This window comes from Terrapene carolina, unplaced genomic scaffold (genome assembly GCF_002925995.2).
Source record: "Terrapene carolina triunguis isolate 2854851 unplaced genomic scaffold, T_m_triunguis-2.0 Scaffold33891, whole genome shotgun sequence".
NCBI classification, from domain to species: domain Eukaryota; kingdom Metazoa; phylum Chordata; order Testudines; family Emydidae; genus Terrapene; species Terrapene triunguis.
Window position 1 is genome coordinate 7,454,972 of NW_020698242.1, and position 22,975 is coordinate 7,477,946.

Here is a 22,975-nt window from a genome sequence, read left to right on the forward strand (position 1 = left end):
AGGCTCTGATATTGTCTAAACAAGATAACAGTTAAGCAGGTTTAAAATCCAGCACAGTTTTAAGAGGCTTGGAGAGGAGGCATTACTTGCGATCTCCAAAATGTTTTGCACTTTGGTAGACTGTAATTAAGTGGTTGCTTTCCCCCAGTTTAGGGAGTGATTTGTGTGTCTGTGACATAAAATTGATGGGATCCTCAAATGAAGCAAAACAGAATGAGCAACAAACTGCACAGTGTTGAAATGAAAAGTTGTTTGCTAAAGGTATTCTGGAGCCCTTAGATTGTCTCTGATACAAAGAATGTCTTTTAATTGTAATAGTATTTTTAAAGATGCAAGGGCATTTATATTCTAAGGAAAATATTACATAGTGGACTTATTACTCACTCTAATTTCCTCTAATATATATAGCCAATGCATCATTCTCTATCTCCAAAAGAAGCTCATACCACTCAACAGCACTTTGGAAATATGTGCTGGCATCACATTGAAGGTGGGAAGAGACAAAAGATTTATTTCTGGTGATGCCTTTTAAGGTAAATTTACTGCACTTCAAGCAAAAAGTTTTCCATTGATTTTCTTTTCTTTTTTTTGCATTTCCTGGCATATACCACCTAATAATTTTGCTTCTTGTTGGGGTGGCAAGGTTGGAGCCAGGCATCTGCATTCCTCTGTTGTATTATCAGACACATAAATAACTAAGTCTCTGGCTTTGGCTTCTTGTCTCAATGTATTCTTGTGGTGAGAGGGAATATGCCACCCAATTTTCCCTTCTCTTTTTGAAAAAGTTCTCTGTCTGAAGGTGTTAGGGGTAGGGAATGACTGTACTGACAGTGGTATGAGATGAAAGTTCTAGGTGGATAGTTTCATATAATGGGAATCCCTCTGTCTCTCCCCCCCCCCCCCCCCCCCCCGCCACCCTCCCCGGCCTCCCATCACTGTAAGGTTTACTCTCTCAAGTGGAAGTCAAACACAACTCCCAGGGCAGTCCATGTACAAGACAGGAGTGCTGTAATAGCAGATCCATAGTCCACTGCCTTAAAGAGATCAAGTGTTTCATCTCTAGCATATAGGCAGCTTCTATGGACAATAGTCTTGAGCTCCTTTCTAGTGACCCAGGGTCCAGCCAAGCAGAAATGTGCTCACCTTTTGGTTAGCAAACTCCTTTCTTGCTTATCCGTAAGCTGGGCTCTCACATCATTTCATTTAAGGTTTGTTTGAAATTAGAATTTGTCAAGTGCCTTTTTTTTATTTTTTATTTATTTCTTTAAAGAAGACTAACAGAAATGTCTGCCATTTAAAAAAAAAGCAACAGAAAGTTATGACAGATCACATTAAGAAATGACAGATCACTGTAATTATAACAAACAGACCTTGAAGACAAACAGTTTTAATTGTGAACTTGAGGGAGGAGGGGAAAAAAACCCTGTGACCTGAAGCTAATTGCCTGGTTAAATGAAAACCCTTTCTAAATTGATTTGTTACTTGGAGACACTTTAAAAAAAAATACAGACGTGAACCATTTTTTTTATGTGTTTGGGCTCTAGCCGTTTCTTGAGAGTGATTGCTTGTCTTTATTTTTTGATAACTACAGACAACAACTTATTTACATAGTTAAGCCTCCTGAGACCCTGGTTTCTTCTGTCAAATGTAACTGAACAGATCAGTTTCTAATAAATCACAGATATAAACAGAGTAGTCTTGGATAATTTTTTAGGTTGACATCCACACTGAGAAGGAAATTCAGCACCAAGAATCCTACTCCAAATCTCGTATTCTGTTCTATTTCACGGCATACAGAAAAAATATGAAATACACTTGCTGGAAGGTTGCAACATAACACTACTTGATTTCTAACACACCCAAACCAAAAAACAGAGACAAAGCAGGCTGCTCCCTAAAACAGAGAGGCTCAACTCACCCCATCTTACCCTAGGCTGGCTGGCTGCCGACTGACTCTGATGCTTCAATTCCCTACCAAGCCTTCTACTCTGAAAATTTAAAGTGATAGATCACAAATTTAAATCAGTTTTCAATGTAGCACAGATTCATTATTCAGCCCCTACTCAGCTGAAACTATCCCTCCACCCAATGCATTCAAATAGGAATTGTTTCACGACTAAAGGTGTTGGCCTGCCTTATATAGGTATTGCAGCTATAGGGTGTGTGTGTGTGTGTGTGTGTGTGTGTGTGTATAAGATCACTGTTCTGAAGTTTTTTGGAGTTATTTGCAGCAATACCACATGATAAAGACATTTTAAATTCCCTTGATTCAGTCAGTTTGTGGCTTATATTTAACATATTAACATTTTAAAAAAAATTGTTTTTATGGTATATTCTATGAGGGTCGCATAAACCCATAAGAAGGAAAAATATTGACCATTTGCATTTCAATAACATATACTTCCACTGAAACAAAAGAGTAAAAAAAAAATCCTTTCCTTGACACTGCTTTAGGTTCTTGGGTCACTTGAATCATTTAGGGTTGTAATCTACATTAATAGGGAAATCTCTTGTTTTTCCACTGACATGAGGGTTCCAATGTAATTCAACATAATATCAATGCAGGTGTCTTCTACGTTTCCAATCACATAACCGTTCTTTTAAATTGTACTGTATGTTGTATCCAAAAGATCAACGGCCATGACAGAATGTCATTGAAAGTTCCTAACATACTTCTACTGACATCACATTTTCATTGGAATTGTATCTGATGTCCAGGAGTTACAATACCACCTCTAATATTACTATGCCTTACAATCCACTTCTGGACTAAGTGCTCAGTGAAATCATGTCTATGTTATACTATAAGCTGGGAAAAATTCATTACAGCTCCTTCTATTTGACAAGATTTGAGACTTCCATTTATCTTATGTCATGGAGCAGTTACTTGAAGAGACATCATGGGTGGTTTGTGAACCACCAGGTTAGGGACGCGCCAGAAGGGCAGGCGGCTGCAGCCCTCCAACCCCAGAAGTGTGGTTGGGGCGGCTCGGCTGCAGCCCCCCAACCCCAGAAGTGTGGGTGGTGCGGCCCCAGCCTGAGCTGGGGCCACCGCACAGGAGGACTGGAGCCGTGCTGAGCGGGAAACAGCACAGGGAGGGGCTGGGGTGGAGCATGGGCGGGGCCATGCCTGGCTGTTTGGGAAGGCACAGCTTCCCCCAACCTATGATACCCGCTGCCCAGAAGAATCAGCCTGGCTTTGAGGTTGGGTTCTGAGAGGAAACATGGTTTGAGTGATTTAGAGTACAGGATTGGGAGTCAGAACTGGGTTCTGGTTCTGGAACACGCTACTCTGAGACCTTGAGCCAAATTGTGGCCAGCCGGTCTTCCCCCATCTTGCACTTCCTATGAGATGACAGCAAGTATTCCATCAGGGATCACAAACCAAGTTCTATGCTAGTACTCCTGTGGGTGGCTGCTTCTTTAAAGTAATGGGTAGGTTAGTGGTAATGGGCAGGCCACTGGTCCTACTTTGTCCCCTAGACCAGACAGCAGATTCTGTTGGGTGCACAGCATTGGGCACGCTGCATCCTCTCCTATGGTCAGAGGAGCTCCAGAAGGAATTCTGGTTCAGTCACTGAGAGAACTATGGGGAGGGAAAAGGTTGAAGTAGCAAAGCACCCCTTCTAGCCCCTCCAGCTATATCTGACTATAAAAGCTAGATCTAGCCATAAATTTAGCAATAGATAAAACAGGATGTGTGACAAAATCATGTAATTTGGCTTGAAGTGTTTTTAAATGGTTTTGTTTTTTCTTTTTTGAACCCATAGATTCATAAATTCCAAGGCCAGATGGTAGCATTGTGATCATCCAACATAACCTCCTGTATAACACAGGCCATAGAACTTTCCCAAAATAATTCCTAGAGCAAATCTTTTAGGTGGAAAAAAAACCCCAGTCTTGATTTAAAAATTATCAAAGCTGAAGAATCCACCGTGAGCCTCGGTAAATTGTTCCACTGATTAATTACTCTCACTATTAAAAAATACCTTATTTCTAGTCTGAAATTGTCTATCTTCAACTGCCAGTCATTGGATCATGTTATACCTTTCTCTGCTAGTTTAAAAAGCCCATTATTAAATGTTTCCCATGTAAAACTTAGAGACCGTAATCAAGTCATTCCTTAACCTCCTCTTTGTTAAACTGAATTGTATTGTAGTGCTTCTGTTTTTTCAGTAACTTGATACAAATGGAGGTTGGTAGTGAAAGGCTATTGGCAGAAGTGAGTTTCTAGGAAGCACTCCGAAGATGTGATTGAGGAACACACATGCCCAGGATAAAAAATGATATTCCAGGCATTGGAGGAGCAATATGGAAAAAAGTATAGAAAGACTAGCACGAGAGGGAGACAGTTGAAATTTCACCCATTGGATCAGCTGTGTTGGATTCCCCGTAAAGCAGCATTGTATGACCTCTTCTCTTTCCTTATCTATGGTAAGCCTATCCCATCTCTCTTAGGCTCTGCATTTTTATTCATATAGTTATTTATGAGACACGGAAGAAAAACCTGCTAACATTAATAGCTACCAGTAACAGTGTGGAAAGCTTTCTCTTTGAGGGCCAGCATCTCAGTCACTTGAATGTGCAAAATGAGCACATAATTGCATGGAGATTTGTGGATGCATTTAACAGGGTTGCGCACACAAATTTGGTGAATGCACATGCAATTGGACATAGACATTTGCCTGTGCAATTATTGAATTTGTGCATACAGTCATTGCAAGTGTATGCAGTGATTAGGTCTTCAGAAGGACATGAAATTCCAGGACTAATTTGTATGAAATTTGGCCTGGCTTTTCCAAAGTAATTAAATATAGATTTTTTTTTTCTGTTAATTTGTCCCTGTTGTATTTTGCTGAACATTCTGCTGTCACTCCCATTTCCTCAATCTTTGAATATATGCTAAGAAGCAGTTTTTATAATTTATTTTATGAGCTATATAAAGAATTTACATACATACATATGGAAGAGACCTAAAGAATACAATAGTGAATGATAACCTTTCCATAGGGTATTTTTTTTTTAATCCATCCTCAGGAAAATCCACTGCAGAGCTAGAATTCTTCATTAAATTCTATAGCAGGGGTCGGCAACGTTCAGCATGCGGCTCGCCAGGGTAAGCACCCTAGCAGGCCGGGCCAGTTTATTTACCTGCTGATGCGGCCGGTTCGGCCGATCGCGGCCCCCACTGTCCACGGTTCACCGTCCCGGGCCAATGGGCGCGGCGGGAAGCGGCGCGGGCTGAGGGATGTGCTGGCCGCAGCTTCCCGCCACCCCCATTGGCCCGGGACGGCGAACCGCAGCGAGTGGGGGCCGCGATCGGCCAAACCTGCCGCGTCAGCAGGTAAATAAACTGGCCCAGCCTGCTAGGGTGCTTACCCTGGCGAGCCGCGTGCCAAACGTTGCCGACCCCTGTTCTATAGGATGGTTAAAAATATCCTACAGAAAGACTATCATTTTCTGTTAAATTCTATAGGGTTTTTTCCATGAAGGAACCCTCAGCCTCACCTACGGTTTTCCCTGGCTACAAATCATCATTTCTACAAGACACATTGATTTTTAATAACTTTTTTGTACTGTGTATATTTTTAAGGAAAACTGTTTGACCTTCAGAAGCCATTAGATCTGTCAGTTGTTAGCATTACCTTTCCCAACCTCCAGTGCAACTCTGCCAATTTTTCTGCCTAGAGAGTCAGGACACAATTCCTATTATCAGTTAATTTTTAGCGTTGATATCGGGTGTTAAGGGATCTCGCCTTCTTTCTAGACGTTTGCTAATGATAAAAGGGGCAGGACGCAAGGAGCAAATATACAGAGGCAAGTTTCTGTTGCTATGCAGGGAGCCTGCTCTAGAGCAGTGGTTCCCAAACTTTAACAACCTGTGAACCCCTTTCACTAAAATGTCAAGTCTTGCGAACCCCCTCCTAAAAATGAATATTTCCAGGGATTTTCTCCTTTACCTGAATATAAATTATAAAAGCAGTGATCTTGGAAATATAAAATTTGTTTTTATGACATGCTTATTACACACTATTTATTATTAATTATTATTTATCATTACAGTATTTTTATTACATTATGAAAATGGCAACACTCTTCCAAGATCTCACTTTTGTAGCTTGTATCACTTTGAATAAGCCTGTTATAAGACAAGGCTCCTATGTTTCATCACGTAGTATCAGATGTGAAACAGCATGAAGGTATTTAAGAAGCCAACTCAAAGAGTTCCTCCTACACAAGCATTCAGGTCTTGAGCAGTCCAGGCAAACAACACATGTTACAACAAAGCTTAAACTTGTTCTTCATAGTAATTTTAAAAACAATACTAGCTGCCTATTTAATTTTAAAAAGAGCAAAAAAAAATCCACCTCCCTTTCCATTTCTTATAAGGAGTCTTGAAGTTTAAATCTCCTCAGTGTGATAGATACACTTGCTTTGATCTGCTTAGCTCTTGGAAGTCCAGGGTCTCCGGGCTGCTGACCCCGTACTGCCCGGGGTCCCTAGGGACAGCTCTGTCCGCCATTAGGTAATTTTTTCCTGAGAACCCCTGGTAACATTTTGCAAACCCCCAGGGGTTCAGGAACCCCAATTTGGGAACCACTGCTCTAGAGAATAGAAACCCATGGCAGGGGCTTGGAGGCAGGGACTCCGGAGTCTTAGCAACTATTGGGTAGTAAAGGGCTGAGTCATTATCTCTTCAGTCAGAAGTGGGTAGGAAGTAGAAACACAGCTGTTATGTTAAGAGACGGTTAGGGTCAAGATCCCTCCTAGCCCTTCAGCAAGTCTGTGTCTTGTGGTATTAAGGGCTGGAATCAGACACCACATAAAGCAGAGCTCTTGCAGGCACCATAAGCACAGTATGATCACTGAATTCTACATGTCTGAGAGAGACAAGCTGGTTGGTCAGCTCTCAAGGGAGTCAGTCAAAAGGAGGGTAACGGCTGTCTATTGCTAGAGAGAGGGCCCGGTTTGGACTTCAGACCTGGGCTTGGGCTCCCCACCAAACTAATGCCCCGGAGCTGCTATTGGGGGAAAGCTCAGAGGAAGGGAGAGGAGTCTGTCATTCCTGTTGCTGGTCTAGTGGAAAGGGCAGAGATCTAAACTGAGTCGTCTTTTTTGCTTTGCTGCTCTTGCCCTTAGCTGCAACAGCAGCTGCCTCCCACACCCAGGGCCTGGTTCCAGAATGCTCTATCTGGCCTGTTGCCATCTCCCCAGTTGTTTGTCCCTTGTCCTCACCCAGCTCCATTCTTTAGTGCTTACTAGACTTGGTGGGTTGTGGTGTTCTATGAATCATTACAAACTAAAATAAGAGCTTTCAATAGCATGTGCTGCTGTTTCCTTTTCTCTGCCTAGCTAACAGGGGAGGGCTCAGGTTACCCACCCTGCCTGTATTGCTGAATTCTTTGAGCAGGGCTGGATTCTTTTCACAGCAACGGGTTCCGTGCCAGCTGGGAGTTTATTAACAGTCGCTTTCTGTGTGTAGCTGCTGCTTCCCCATCTCTCATCACCAGACTCCCCCACCTCACACCCCCGCCCCGATCCAACTGAACTCTGAAAGAGAGATCAAGCCCTGTTACGATTAAAACATGAGCTAAAATTAACTGTTAGACTGAATGAATAAACCTAGAGGCTAAAATCCTGGTCTCTCTGAAGTCAGAGGCAAAACTCCCATTGACTTCAATGGGCTAAGATTGCAGCCACAGAATGAGGCTTAACTCTTCCAGGGCTGTTAAAGTTGGCAGAATGCTATAGAACCCAATGCTGATAACACCCACATTTAAATACTTCCGAATTTTTTAGTTGACTAGTACATTGACCCATAGCCTTTCCCTTCAAAGCAAATGGGGAAGCTTGAAATTGATCGGCTGACTTGGACTCAGGAGCACAATACAATGTGAATTGAAGTGACTTTTGTGAAAATCAATCTTAAGAAACTGGGTATGTCATGCATTGCAGGTGTGAGTATTTCACTTTTGCACCAATGGACAGAAAGACACTATTTCTGTATGAAAAGAACTATCCCTTGGTTCTGGTTACAAAATGTTTTCTTAAACAGAAAGTACATATGGGTTGTAGCTACTTTTCAAGCTTAAATAAACTTATTTATTTATTTAGCCTTCAGCTATACCACTATAGGCTGTGATCTTGCCATTAATGAGTCAGTCCCCTAGCATGGTGTTGGAGGTGCTTGTCTTTCAGAGGAGATGCAAAACTGGGATTCCAAAACTTTTGGATATTAAAGATGGGCAATATTTGCATGAGAAGGCATGTGAGCTTCTGGTCTGCTGGCCAGATTCCAGCTGGATAATTACTTTCTGCTTGCCTAAATTTCCCCCTGTAGTTTCAATCACATATAGTATCCTTCAGTCCCCATCATAAACTGTTGCTAGGTACCCTTAACCAGCTGTTATGCTCCACCAAAGAGGCAGACCCTCTCCAGTGATTGTGTGAAGTGATGCCTTCATAAATTGTTTACAAGGGCCTTTTTCTAAATATAAGCTCTTACCCATATTAAGTCTGTATGTTTAGATGGCTAGTTATCATAATTATATGTATGCATGCAGTTGCAGAATATGCACATATATGTTGTACTTTCATACCTTTCTTTTAATGGTCGAAAATAGTTCTCAAGCAATTTTAGACGAATAATAAACAGGCAGGCTCAGAACCGTGGATCCCATACTTCAGCTCAACGCAAATTGAAGCATTTGAGTTTTAAAACCCTGAAAACGGGGCTTTGAAATAGAAACGTCTCAGCATAACAAACTCCGGGATGTAAGAACTGTGCTGCAGCTTGTGTTTGCTCAGTGTACCACTTACAGGAAGGATCCAGGAGTTAAACATTTCCTGTTTTAATACTGGATTCATTAAAAGATCTGTGGTTCATTATCATCAATATCACACTGGTGTGAAAGCCTCACATATGTTACCCATCATAATTGTGGGGTGGGTGGATAGGAGGAAAGGAGCTTGGAAAAGAGTCCCACAAACCTGAGATTTCTTGTTCTGATCTATAAAAGGTAACGTTGCCAGTCACATCTTCAATTCCCTATCATTACAGTAATGGGCTTGGGATCCCACGCAAGAAACCTCCAGTTGCCAAAGTTGCCTCTGATGATGGAAGGCTATGATTAAAACACACACATACTCTTTCTCTCTCTCTCTCTCTCTCTGATCAATTTAGTTAGTTAGTTCACCAAATACATATAGTGAAAAGATTTCTTAAAAATAAATGCTGAAGAGCCTAATGCTGAGAAATGAACAGAGAGAGAGAGAGAGCAGTGACATACACGTTGTTTTTCATTGGGAGATGGTTGGCAGTGCTTCCATTCGGCTTGCACAGGTTTTTGGAGACTGTTTCATACCATATGGCATATTAAACACAATAAACATGTTCACTTGGCAGTGGGGGCATGACAAGGAACATCAGAAGCCTTATGTACGCATCAATAAATGAATAACTTTGCCTTCATGTAAATAAAAGTTAGATCATTATGTTTTAATTCCCTGATAACTTCTTATCTGGACACAGCCATTTATAATAATGACTGGTATGTGATTTCCAGCAGTGTAGATTGTAGGGTAGTTGAATGATGATGATTGATTATTATTTGTATTGCAGTAGCGCCTCTGATCCTCAGTCATGGACCGCTGTGCGAGGTGGTATACAAAGAGAGAACAAAAAAAGATGGTCTTTGCCCTAAGGAGTTTTACAATCTAATCTGATTAACCTTCGTAAGCACTAACTGAAAGTTACTCCTGTGAACCTTTTATTTTAAAGTTCAAGTGTGAGAGTTCCCTTTTAAGCAGGTTACTATTTATTTGATCTGTTAAATCCCTGCTATATAGTATGCATGTCTGTTATGTGAGAGCAGTTGCACTGAGTCTTTTGTTCTTATTTCTTGTAACATTCACCACGTGTCTCATCTGTCTGCTTTTATCACCCGTTTCATCACATATCACCTGAACACCTAAACTTCAGATAAGGGCCAAATTCTCTTCTGCTGTAAATGGACTACTAGAGATTTGGTCCAATGACTAAATCATTCCTCCCATGCCAACCCAACCCCTCCAGTAACCTTCTTTGACTAAAACGTGCACTATCCTGCAGACATACTTGGATTTTAGGTTATTCATAGGCATCTTTTCAAAGTCCATAGGTTACTTGGACTTTTTTTAGGGCCAAATTAGAAGAAAAAATTGAGAAGAGTAGATTCTTCTAATTGCACATTCACAGTAATCTGTTGCAAGCATGAGGGATGTCCCATTTCTAGGAAAATCCAATCTTATCGCTTGAAATTTGACTGAACTTGTAACGCAGATAACAACCAAACGGAAACCTCAGCCTGAGCTTTCCACCCAGGTATGGTTGTTCCTAAGACACTGTCTCATACCCAAGTTTGCTTTGTTCTTGAGAGAGAGAGAGAGAGAGAGAGAGAGAGAGACTGTAGCTCCTTTAATATCCTACCTGGATCTAGCTGAATCAGCCTTTGAGTATGACTCAGCAGGAATTGTGTGCCATTTCAGTGTTTTCCTTTCTCTTTCTTAACTAAGGCCCAAATTCATGGACCTAATGTACAGCCAGCGTGGGAATATACAGCCTGGGCCAGGGAAAGGAATCCTTACCATAAAGCTGTGGAGCAGCTGCAGGACTCTTCCATGTAGACTGCATTAGCTAAAGTAGCTTGCCGTAGCCCAGTATCCCCTGATTGAAGGGTAGGACAGGAATGCCTGCACAATAGAATATCCTCTGTCCTGGGTCCCCTATGATATGAGCGCAGAACTGGTGGTGCAGAACTCTTGTGCAAGACCCAAAAACCAAATTCCCGCCCTTCCTTTGTACAGAGAAATCACAATGATTCTGGTGAAAAGCTGGATTTGCCCCCGAAATTCAGATTTACCACACTTATCTTCAACTCTCTTTACAGTTTTGCTTAACCTACTTCTCTATCACTGCTGGGCCCTTATATTCCTCCATATTGTGTTCACATGGCTCCCTTTGTCTCCTCCCATTCACTCTTGGTTTCACTCCTAAACACAATCAGACTCTCACTGCTCCTCTCGTCTCCTTCATATCCCTACCCAAAACGCTTTTGAGTTCCTGCCTTCTTTCTTTGCCGCTGTCATCTTCACATCCTCTGGTTCCTGAGGTCGGAGAGCCAAATTCTGTGGTGGAACTGGGAATTCAGGGGTCGGTGTTTTGGGTGAAACATGGCAAGGAAGTAGCATTCCACTTTTCATACAGCCCTGTTTTTCCACCAGTTGGAAAAAGTGCCAGTTTCATAAAATCCAGAGAGATGGAGGGGCAGACTATGAAGGGGATTAAAATGACAGGTTCACATGCCAAGTGAATATAAAATATACACCCAAATATCTCTTCTGATTGCATGTGTCCAACCAGCATGAGCTCTTGGGTCTCTTTGCAATGCTCACAGATGTTGGCTATGCAGGAATCTAGAGATTGGCGAATGCTGAATAGCGCTGCTGGAGAAATGCACTGCTAGAAAGTCTAAAACCTCTTTTTTTGAACCACCGGGAAGTGTAACTTCGTTTTTTAATGTATCCAACAGTGCTGTGCTTGGTGACTTTAGAGGTCTGAACTGTGATCTCTGTTTTCAAGAGAAAGCTTTCCTTATTTGTTTGGCTTTTTTTAAAAAAACTGTTACTAGGAGACTCCTCTCTTCTGATACACTTAACTTGCCAAAGTGGCAGCTGCCAAACTTTACCAGCTGTGACCTATTAATACACTAGTAAATCGCCTGAAGCTTTTTATTATTGGAGGACTGCTTTTATGCAAAAGGATCCACTTATAATCTCTCCATCAGGATGGGATCTACATCATGCACCTGAATGAAGAATTTCAGCTTTTAATCCCCACACTTTGTGTCTGTGGGGAGCTGCCTTTTTGCAAGCTGTGACAGTGCTATGAGATTTCTGTGTGGCTATTAAAATGCCTGTCCTATGTCATCGACAGGACCTGCGTTCAGATGGTGCTTTTGGTACTAGGGCAGGCTGCTAATACAGAGCCTTACATAAGGATCTAACTGCGATTACATGAATCTTACCACCACTGCTCCATGGTCTCAATTAACATACAGAGTGCTCTGAGAGCATTGGCTCTGATGTGTCATACGGCCTTATTATCGTCAGGTTGTTTAAAGCAGCACATCCCATGTTCAGTGTGTTTTCTCTGCTGCAGTGTAAGACTTGGTTAGCAGGGGCCTGCAGGATGAGGGGGGAAAAGGAGGAGTAGGGGGAGGCTGAAAAATTCATCTGGAGAGAGTGGGATGCCCAAGGACAAGAGGGGCCTTTTGTCTTATTTATGGTACCATTTTGGATTAACCTTTATTCAATGAAATAATGAACCTGCTGGACCCGATTCTGCTCTGTTATCCAACTGTCAGTCCAAGGTTACACTGAGGATAGTGATGCTAATTTGGAGTAAATGGGAGCAGGATTTGGGCCAGTATGTTTCATTTCTTTTTGATTTTCTGTCTCTTTTCTTTTCCTTCCATTCCTTCACCAATAAGTGGTATCCTTCTTTCCTCTAGCCGCTTTTCGTGTGTCTGATTTCTCCTCCTTTCTTCTGCCACCTCTATCTGCCTTCCTTTCCCAGTGGTGTTTTTTCTCTCCTTCCCTCATATTTTCATTTCTATCTTCCCCCTTAATGTATCTCTTCCCAAAATTTAGTCTCACCCCTTCCTTTCTTCCCTACCCCATCACTGTCCCTCTCTTTCTCTCCTCTCACTTGCAGTGGTGCTGGAACAGTTTTTATAGTGGCGGTGCTGAGAGCCATTGAACCAAACAATAAACCCTGTAAATAATGGAAACCACTTCAAGCCAGGTGGTGCTGCAGCACCACTAATTCTAGCACCTATGCTCACTTGTGCAGTTTTTTCCCATTTTGAGGCTCCACTTTCCATTCCCCCACCTATTTAACCCTGACTCCTCCATTTACTCATGCACATGGACACTTTTTACCCACTCCCTCGTGGTGCTGCATCAGAGAAAACTAAGGCTGGAAGGGACCTCAAAGTCATCAAATCCAGCCTCTTGTGCTAAGGCTGGCCTGTAAACCTAGACCATCCCTGACTAGTGTTTGTCCAACCTGTTTTAAAAGCCTCCATGAAGGGGATTCCACAATCTCCTTTGGAAGACTATGCCAGAATTTAACAACCCATATAGTTAGAAAGCTTTTCCTAATATCGAACCTAAAATCTCCCTTCCTTCAGATTAAGACCATTACTACTTATTCTTCCTTCAGTGGACATGGAAAACAATTGATCATAGTTGTCTTTATTACAGCCCTTAACATATCTGAAGACTGTTAACCGGTCCCCCATCAGTTGTCTTTTCACAGAACTAAACATGCCCAGTTTTTTTAACCTTTCCTTACAGCTTCCCCCATCCACTAGGTAAGCAACCCTGTCAAAGAAGGAAATTAGGTTGGTTTAGTATGATTTGTTCTTGGCAAATCCATGCTTGCTATTCCTTACAACCGACCATCCTCTAAGTGCTTACAAATTGATTATTTAATAAGTTTGTTCCAGTATCTTTCTAGGTGTCAAAGTTAGGCTGACTGGCCTATAATTACCTGGTTTTTCTCCCCTTTTTAAAGATAGTCACTATGTTTGCTCTCTTCCAGTCTTATGGGACCTCACCCATACTCCAGGAGTTCTCAAAGATAATTATTACCGGTTCCAAGATTGCTTCAACCAATTCCTTAAGTATGATAGGATGAAATTCATCCGGACCTACCGACTTGAATACATCTAACTTGTCTAAATGTTCTTTAATCTGTTCTTTCTCTTTTTTGCTTCCCTCTTGTTGGTAACATTAATTGTGTTGAGTATTTGGTCACCATTAACCTTTATAGTAAAGGCTGGAGAAAAATAGGCATTAAATACCTGAGCATGCATTAGTTCTCCTTCACAGCTAAGTAAAGGACTTATGCTTTCCTTCATCTTTCTCTTGCTCCTAATGTATTTCTAGAGCCTCTTCATATTGCCTTTTATGTCCTTTGCTAGGTGTAACTCGTTTTGTACCTTAGCACGTTCTGATTTTGTTCCAATATACCTGTGCTATTTGTCCTCCTCCTTACCAATTAGTCTGTTTCCACTTTTTGTGGGATTGCTTTTTGATTTTTAGGTCATAAAAGATCTCTTGGTGGAGCCATGTTGGCTTCTTTCTAGTCTTCTGATCTTTCGCATCAGGATAGTTTGTAGTTGTGCCTTTAATATTGTCTCCTTGAGAAACTGCTAGTTCTCCTGATCGCCTATTGCCCTTAGATTTTCTTCCCACGGAACCTTACATACAAGTTCTGAGTTTGTCTGCTATTGTGAAGTCCATTATCCTTATTCCGCTGCTCTCACTACTTCCTTTTTGCATGATCACTTTCACCCACATTTCCTTCTACCTACAGATTTGCTACCAGTTCTTCCCTGCGGGTCAGAATCAAATCTAAAATGGCTATCTGCCAGCCCTCCCAGTACACAGTGCTGGGTGAGCGGGTAGGGGCTGGTATTGTCCCCATTCCAAGCTGTGATTCCTTAACCAGTTAGTGCTTAGCCTGCCACATACTGTAACCAATTGCCCTTTGTAGCTGAGGTTCTGATTTGTCAGAGGTGCTTAGCACCTGCACTCCCATTGACATCAGTTGGAGTTGTGGGTACCATTGCTTCTGAAAATCAGCCTCTTAGTGTGCATTTTAGGCCACACCACAATGCATCACATGGTAACAAGCTCCACTCAAACTGAAGAATCAGCAAAGAGCCACAGATTTTCCCATCTCTGCAATTTTCTGGTGGTGGGGTTCAAATGTAGTGGATTTCCAGGAGGAAATTTGACTAGGTCTACAGTCCCCTGCCAGCCCAGATCCCAGAACTGCAGTGCTGTGAATATATGCTTAATCCACTAGTGTTGGTGGAGTGCGGTTGTATGGGAAATTTACCTGCAGGTCTGTTATGCCAGTCAGTTGTAGATAGTCTCTGTAGTGTGTGTCCAGCCATGGTACAGTACAAGGTTATTCTGTATCTGAGACCACAGCTTTGGTTCCAGTAATGGTCAAGCTGTGATAGAATCTAGGAATTTCTTGACTATAGAAACAACAACTGCACCTAACAAGATAATCCCAACAGTGGTTTTAACCAATTAACCATTTTGAAGCTGCTTTATTTTTAATAAGTCTAATGCCTTTGATCTCCTATAATTTCTGGGTGCCTGTCCATATCCATAAAGCACAACAGTTTTTAAAGATCCACTACAGATGGGAAAACAAGATCAAAACAGCAAGCAGCCCACAATGAACTTAAAAGAAGTTTAGCTTAATAAGCAGTCTGGAAGTCTAGGATGGATCTCCTTTAGGAAAAAAAACACCCCAAACACATGCAATCCATCTTTCTCAAATGGAGAAACCTAAAAGATTTATGGCGCAACTACAAGTTTGTAGTGAAGACTTCTTAATCACATGGTTTATTATGAGGTCTAAAGCTGACACGATGTAACTGAGATTCCATTTTAATGAAGTGTGTAATTACTGCAGGCAATGGTATTCACAGTATTTAAAGACTAGGAGCACTTGCTAAATCTCCAAGGTCTTTAGGGGCAAAACTGTCTATAGTATAAATCTATAATGGTTAAGGAGACTAACACAGCTCAAGAAAAAGTCCAGGGCATGTAGAATGGTTATATGATCTGAATTAACTCAAGTTACTCATCATTTACCAAATGTCACACACAAAATCTAGCATATATTTTCACTGTATTGTGAAATAAGAAAGGTAAAAGAAATGGGGATAGATACTTGTATTACCCCATAACTTATCAACTTGCAGTAGCTTGCTGGTTGTGCACTTGAAATTAATGTAATTCATCACAGTATCTTTCTTAATCACCATCAATCTCTTGTTTCCTTTTTGTATGTTTTTTTTTGAGAGATCTCTTTAAAGAACAATTGTGTTGTAGCGAATTGTTGGTAAAGATGATAGTATATTAAAAATAAAGTACTGAAGATGCAGAGCAATAGCAAGTATGCAGAACGTGTGTATCTGAGCAACACTGTCTACTCTTACAAGGCTTAAAACAGTTTCTTGGTAGCATAAACAGTTTCTATCTATGGATATCTAGGGGCCTGTCCCCAGCTGGTGTGCTCTCAATGGGTCTATGACAATTTATACTAGGGCTGAGGATCGATGGCACTATGATAATTTTCACCAGGGTGAGCATCTGCCCAATAGTTTTATTAATGGTGGAAGTCTGACAAACACAAAGAACTATATTGCTCCATTGATGGTTGCCGTTAAATACAATGCCCACACAGTGTTAACTGGGATCCTGTATTTGGGTGATAGCTGTGTTTTAAATGGTGGCTAATATATATAACTACCGTACTCACTTATAATTCTATATAACCTAAAATAGTCACCTTCATAGATCATCCTTTATAAAAGGATCTCAAATCAATAAATAAGATAAACCATTCTGCAAACAAAAAATCCATGCTACTCACAATTACAGTATTTTGAATTACATGTCACACTGTTACAATTATGGGGAAGTTTTTTTTAAAAACAAAAAGAGCAGGTAGGTGTTCTCTTCCCATAGACAGCCAACTTCCATTGATTTGTCAATCTTCTATTTGCAACTTTAAACAATAAGGAGGGATAGTTTTAATGTGGAATTCATACATTTAGCCAGATGTCTTGATAGTGACGTAAACTATAGTATTCTTTCTGCCACACTTTTCTATCATATAACATTTTTACAATAGAATATGACGCAGGATATTTTAAAAACAACCAATTCCAGTCATGAAGGCAACATACTGGTTACCTTTAACTGTTTTGTTAGCCTTAAAGATTCTAGAGGTCCAGTAACGTGAACAAGTCCATGATAAGTACTCTGTAGATCAGGGGTCGGCAACCTTTCAGAAGTGGTGTGCCGAGTCTTCATTTATTCACGGTAATTTAAGGTTTCACGTGCAAGTAATACATTTTAACGTTTTTAGAAGGTCTCTTTCTCTAAGTCTATAATATATAACAAAACTATTGTTGTATGTAAAGTAAATAAGGTTTTTAAAATGTTTAAGAAGCTTCATTTAAAATTAAATTAAAATGCAGAGTCCCCTGGACTGGTGGCCAGGACCCAGGCAGTATGAGTGCCACTGAAAATCAGTTCGCGTGCCGCCTTCGGCCCGCATGCCGCCGGTTGCCTACCCCTGCTGTAGATACTACCTAATATATGCAATTAGGTATGTATTTGCTGTTTGTGTGATCTTGATTTGAGTGATTTCAGTGTCCAAGACTGAAATTATTAATTCATGTCTTAGCTACCCAATTTGCCTGGTCAAAATCTTGCATCCCTCCAAAACTGCACATGCACAAGCTTGTCCACGAAGTTATGCAAACAAAGAGCTTGATTGGAGACCACTTTGAAAATGTGCTCCATAGTTTGGAACAGGTTGTGTGTGATATCTGTGGAGAAGCAAATCATGTATAAATGTTTGAAGCTTGTGTGTGTAGACCAATACTTACCCTCTTGTTGTTTCTTCTTTTCCAGTGGTGTTTGATGACTGCGAGGGGAATGACAAGTTGAACTTTGAAGTTTCTAACCCAGACTTTAAGGTGGAACCCAATGGATCTTTAGTTGCACTGAAAAATATAACTGAAGCTGGCCGAGCTTTGTTCATCCATGCTCGGTCTGCCCAGGCTGAAGATATGGCAGAAGTTCTAATTGTCGGAGGGAAAGACCATCATGGCTCTTTAAAGGTAATAAAAGACCAAAGTTCACAAGAGAATGTCAAGGAGGGTTGTTCTAACATCTTAAACACTAGACAGCGTTACCTCCTTAAAAGAGAGATGTCATCAGACCTAAGAACAGACATATTGGGGCAGACCAGTGGTCCATCTAGCCCAGGATCCTGTCTTCTGACAGTGGCCAATGCCAGGTGCTTCAGAGGGAATGAACAGAACAGGCAATCATTGAGTGATCCATTCCCTGTCCTTCACTTCCAGCCTCTGGAAAGCAGAGGCTAGGGACACTCAGAGCATGGTGTTGCATGCCTGACCATCCTGGCTAATAGCCGGTAATTGACCCGTAATCCAAGTATTATTTTAATATTCGGAACTCTTGAAATCAGGGATGTTGTATGATACTGAGTCACTGCATATTTCCTAGGCACCCACAGAGAATTGATAATGCCAATGAAGGCCAGATAGTAACAAAAGAACCATTCTAACAAAACAGTCCTTCTGCAAGGACACAGATCAGCTTTGTTGAGGGTAGCTCATAAAAGGCCGAACTGTAATAACCTTACTAGTGCAAACCAATGGGACTAGACAACCACAGTATGACCCTTACTGAGGATCTGAGAAGACTTACTGTAAAGATTTAATTTAGGTCCTACAAATCCTTAACCTTCATTAGAAATCTAAGAGTGACCTGGGAATGAATTCCAGCCTATGGCTCTTTAATTTTTTAATATGGGTCTCCTGTGTCCTAGTGTACATCAATGCCTATACCAATTATTACCCCACATTTTGCAGTGTCTCCTTTACATGCCAATGATTTTTGTTCTACTTTGTCCATGGAATAGTGTGTCCTTCCTCTTTCACATAAAATTTCAATATAATCCTAAAATGATGGGGTGGAGGGCGGGGGAATTGATTGAAATGTTTACTCCATACACAACAAAATAACAAAAGAAAAACTGATGTAGCCTTCATTTTGGTGCCTTGGCATTCAGCAAGTAGGCAGGCATGACAGTGACTTACAAGATAATTAAGCCTGGTACCTTTACAGACCTATAATTTAAAGGAACTCAAAGAAGCCATAATAAGGAGTGTTAGAAAGAGTGACTGATCCAATGTCTTATTTCAGTATTTAGGCTTTTGGCTGGGAGCACTTTCATTATATTTCCGGCAATAGCTATAGTAGTTTAACTTAAATCTTCCTTTTTTTTTTTAAAAAAAAAAGGGTTAGCTGTAGGGCTAACAAAGGCTGAACAAACTTTTAAAAGTCAATGGCCGAGGGAAAGGTTTTGATTTGCATTTTAAGCTGTATTGAATGTGAATATAGATTGCCGGGGAAAACAAATAGCATCAGAAAGTTATAATAGCATGAGTAGAGGTGGTTGGAACATTTTCAACTAGATGAAATTTTGTCAAAGCCTTTCCGTTTCAACCAAGGATACGTCTACACGGCAAGCAGAAGCCTGTGGCAATGAGTCTCGCAGCCCAGGTCTACAGACTCAGGCTTGCGCTACAATGCTTAAAATAGCTGTGTACACATTTGAGCTCAGGCTTCAGAGCCTGAGCTCCGGCCGAAGCCCAAATATTTACACAGCTATTTTTAGTGCTGTAGCACAAGCTCGGCAGCCTGAATCTGTAGACCCAGGTTCTGAGATTCACTGCTGTGAGCGTCGGTTGCCGTGTAGACATACCCTAAGTCACCTCAAGAGCAAGAGTCATTCTCTCTCATACTCTTTAGCTGGCTAGTTAAGTTTTTGCTCTGCCTGATTCAGTGTGATGTGGGAGGAAAACTCTCTGGTCTGAAGCAGGGGCTTGAATCTGAATCTCCAGCATTGCAGAACAGGCTATAACACACACACACTCTTCCATTTTTTGTGAAAACGTTCAAAACATTTTGTTCCAGTGTAGAACAAAAAACAAATGTCGAAACCTGGAAGTTTGCCATGAAATGCTGTTGTGCCCTTCAGTCGGCTCTTATTGTGAGATGAGGGATGGGCCCAGATCCAAACAGCCCTGAATGCTGCTGACAGATCTGGAGCCAATCGTCAGGGCCCAGTCCCTGTGTGAAAGTCTCTTATTCTTTGAGCTACATCCTGAAGTTCTTACTCAATTTTTATCCAGTCTTCCTGAATGAGGCAGCCCTTCCATTGTTTTCAATAGCAGTTTTCCTGTGAAAGGTGTGACCTCAGGATCTGAACCACTATTTTTGTGAGAAACTGGAGATTGTTTTTCTTCTCAGAGAAGAGACTGCTGGCATGGGGTATCTGTGTTTTGTTTGTGCCCTGCACTTAACTATACTATCAATGCACCTTAGTCCTCAACTGCTATTCTGGTGGTGAGCCTCTCTTCCTCAAAGACTCCCAAGTGTACTGATGAATGTTCAGGACAGGTTTAAAAGCCATCAACTTCACTCTATTCATAAATAAAGTTTGATCTGAACTCTGGCCCTGATCCTGGGCTCTGCTCTGGCCACTTTTCACTGCTCCAGTGGAAGAAAACCAGCCTAAATCTGGCAGATCCAACTGTTGGCTGATCTCCCCTGCACAGGTGGATCTTCAGAGGATGTAGAGCTACCTGTAGTGTCTCCTACACCTGCAGCCATCAACCTTTTTATAGCTGCTGGTATAGGGAACATGACTGGGAGAAAGGGCTATGACCAGTGTCCCCATTCAAAGTGATAATCCTCACATGTAGTAAGGGCATTGGCAATTTGTGCCTGCTTAACCTTGTCTTGGGAAACTATCCTGGCGTAGAGCAACATCTGGATTTAATGACAGTGGAGAGAATCTTTCCAGCCCTCTATCTTGTGTTTATTGAGCATTTGCCAATGATGTCAGAGAATCAGTCCCAGAGCTGATGGATTAATCCAAGTCTTTCTAAGGAGGGTTCTATTTTTTTTTAAGCAAACTGTTCAGTTATTGTTTGCCTATTTTAAGTCCAACACAGTCTGTTTTGTCTTTCTGTGTGTCAAATTCAAGTAGAATTTGAAGATTACATTGTCCTATCTGAAGTGATTTTATGATAAATTTGAACTTAATCCTTCATGCTACAATCTCCGTGTGTCAGCATGGAAACAGCAAAACTGCTCCATCTGTGTGTGAGATGAATCTTGGCGAAGACTAGCTCAGATTGGAACCTTCGCATTTTAGTACAATTCTGTAGGGTTATGATAAGCATATGCTAGAGCAGTGCTTAGCATGCAGTACTTAGAGTTCCGTACCTTGTTTAATTAGAGGATAAGTAGTTATTAAATATTTCCCCACTGCCTGTGACTGTAGTTTCTCTTTTGAAAGCTTGTAACCTACATCTGTGAAATCCCATTGTTAATGGTTCTAATTACAGAATCTCAACATGTTTAGAAAAGACTGACAACAATCGACTAATACAGTGACTGGCAGTCTAGGTAACCTTAGCTGTGAGCCTGAAGAGAGACGGACTAAACTATAAACCTTAGAAAGGGTGATTCCTCCCGGCCAGAGATGACTGCTGGAAAGATTTAGAGGACAACTTTGGAGAGTACATAAAAGTTTTTGGATTCTAATGATCTAATTCCCACTGAAGCCTGTGGAAAGACTCCAACTGACTTCAGTGGGAGATGGATCAGGTCCTAAGTGATTCAATTAATGAGTGATTTAATTAAGTGATTCAGTTCATAGCTAAAACATCACCAGTGATTATAAAGATAATGCCTTCTTTCTTAGCAGTTCTGCTTGTTGTGTCTTTGAGACATATCTGCTTATTTTCCTATCAGGAAACATTTTTACTCTTGTTAGCTCTCCAGAGGAAACTGATTCATATTAGCAAGATGGATGCTACTCTGCCTCCAGCATAATCAAGAAGATTGCCAATTAGATGCTGATTAGACTTTTTATTGACTAGTAGAGGTGGAAGAAGCAAAAATTATATTTTGATTTTCAGATCTCAAGTTTCCTCTGAAACTTTCTTCAGAGGTTGTGTGTCTGTCTGTGTAATACATACATATATTTGCATATTATGGAGGGACAGGAGTTGTAACCAGATTCCATTCTAAGTCCTGTTGTTAACATCTCCCCCATAATTATGACTAGTAACATTGGTTTCTGTCTGTTTTAGGGTGTTCTACAGCAGTGGCTCTCAACCTTTCCAGACTACTGTATCCCTTTCAGGAGTCTGATTTGTCTTGCATACCCCTAAGTTTCACCTCACTTAAAAACTACTTGCTTAGAAAACCAGTCCTAGAAATACAAAAGTGTCATAGAACACATAGGCACCGACTTCCCCTCTGCCCGGTGGGGGCTCCCTCCTCCCCCCCACACCTCTGGCCTCACCCCTGCACCACCTCTTTCTGCCCCTGCACCACCCTCACCCCTTCCCCAAACTTCCTGCCTTTTCCCACCCCAGCCCTGCCCCCTTCCTGCCCCATTCCATCCCCTTCCCCCAAGTCCCCGCCCCTGCCCTGCCTCTTCTCCGCCTCCTCCCCTAAGCGTGCCATGTCCCCACTCCTCCCCCTCCCTCCTGGAAAGTCCTAAGCGACGCCAAACAGCTGTTAGGCGGCAGGGGAGGGGTCCGGAAGCGCTGAGAGGGAAGGGGAGGAGCGGGGACACGGTGCGCTCAGGAGAGGAGGAGGCGAGGTGGGGGTGGGGATGGGGGGAGCTTGGCTGCTGGTTGGGGCAGAGCACCTGCTAATTTTTCCCGTGGGTGCTCCGGGGCTTGAGCACCCATGGAGTCAGCACGTATGATAGCACGCTATTACTGAAAAATTGTGGACTTTCTCATTTTTACCATATAATTATAAAATAAGTCAACTGGAATATAAATATTGTACTTACATTTCAGTGTATAGAGCAGTATAAACAAGTCACTGTATGAAATTTTAGTTTGTACTGACTTTGCTAGTGCTTTTTATGCAGCCTGTTGTCAAAGTAGGCAAATATCTAGGAGAGTCGTTGTACCCTCTGGAAGACCTCTGTGTACTCCCAGGGGTATGTGTACCTCTGGTTGAGAACCACTGTTCTATAGCATCCATTGCTGTGGTATCTAAGCATTTTCCAGGTACACTAAGTTTGAATGGCTAGGTGCCCAGTGGATTTCATGGAATCTTCTACTTTTTCCGGGTAAAGGGGGCTTTTCTTGTGATATGCATTTATGAGGGAGTCTACATTATGGCTGTGCAGGAACTAGAATTTCTGTCCCATGGAAAATTTCACATCTCCTGAAAATGTTTCACGATAAAGCAGAATGAAAAGTTG

At 41.6% G+C, this 22,975-nt stretch overlaps 1 protein-coding gene across 1 annotated transcript in view; it reads left to right on the forward strand.

Annotated features, from left to right (window-relative positions):
• The window catches only part of LOC112106846 (cadherin-13), a 743,971-nt gene that overhangs the window by 219,896 nt on the left and 501,100 nt on the right, over nt 1-22,975 (forward strand). Inside the window, exon 3 of the mRNA XM_024200308.1 lies at nt 17,557-17,765. Coding sequence (XP_024056076.1) covers nt 17,557-17,765 — 209 coding nt within the window. The remainder of the gene's footprint in view (nt 1-17,556; nt 17,766-22,975) is intronic.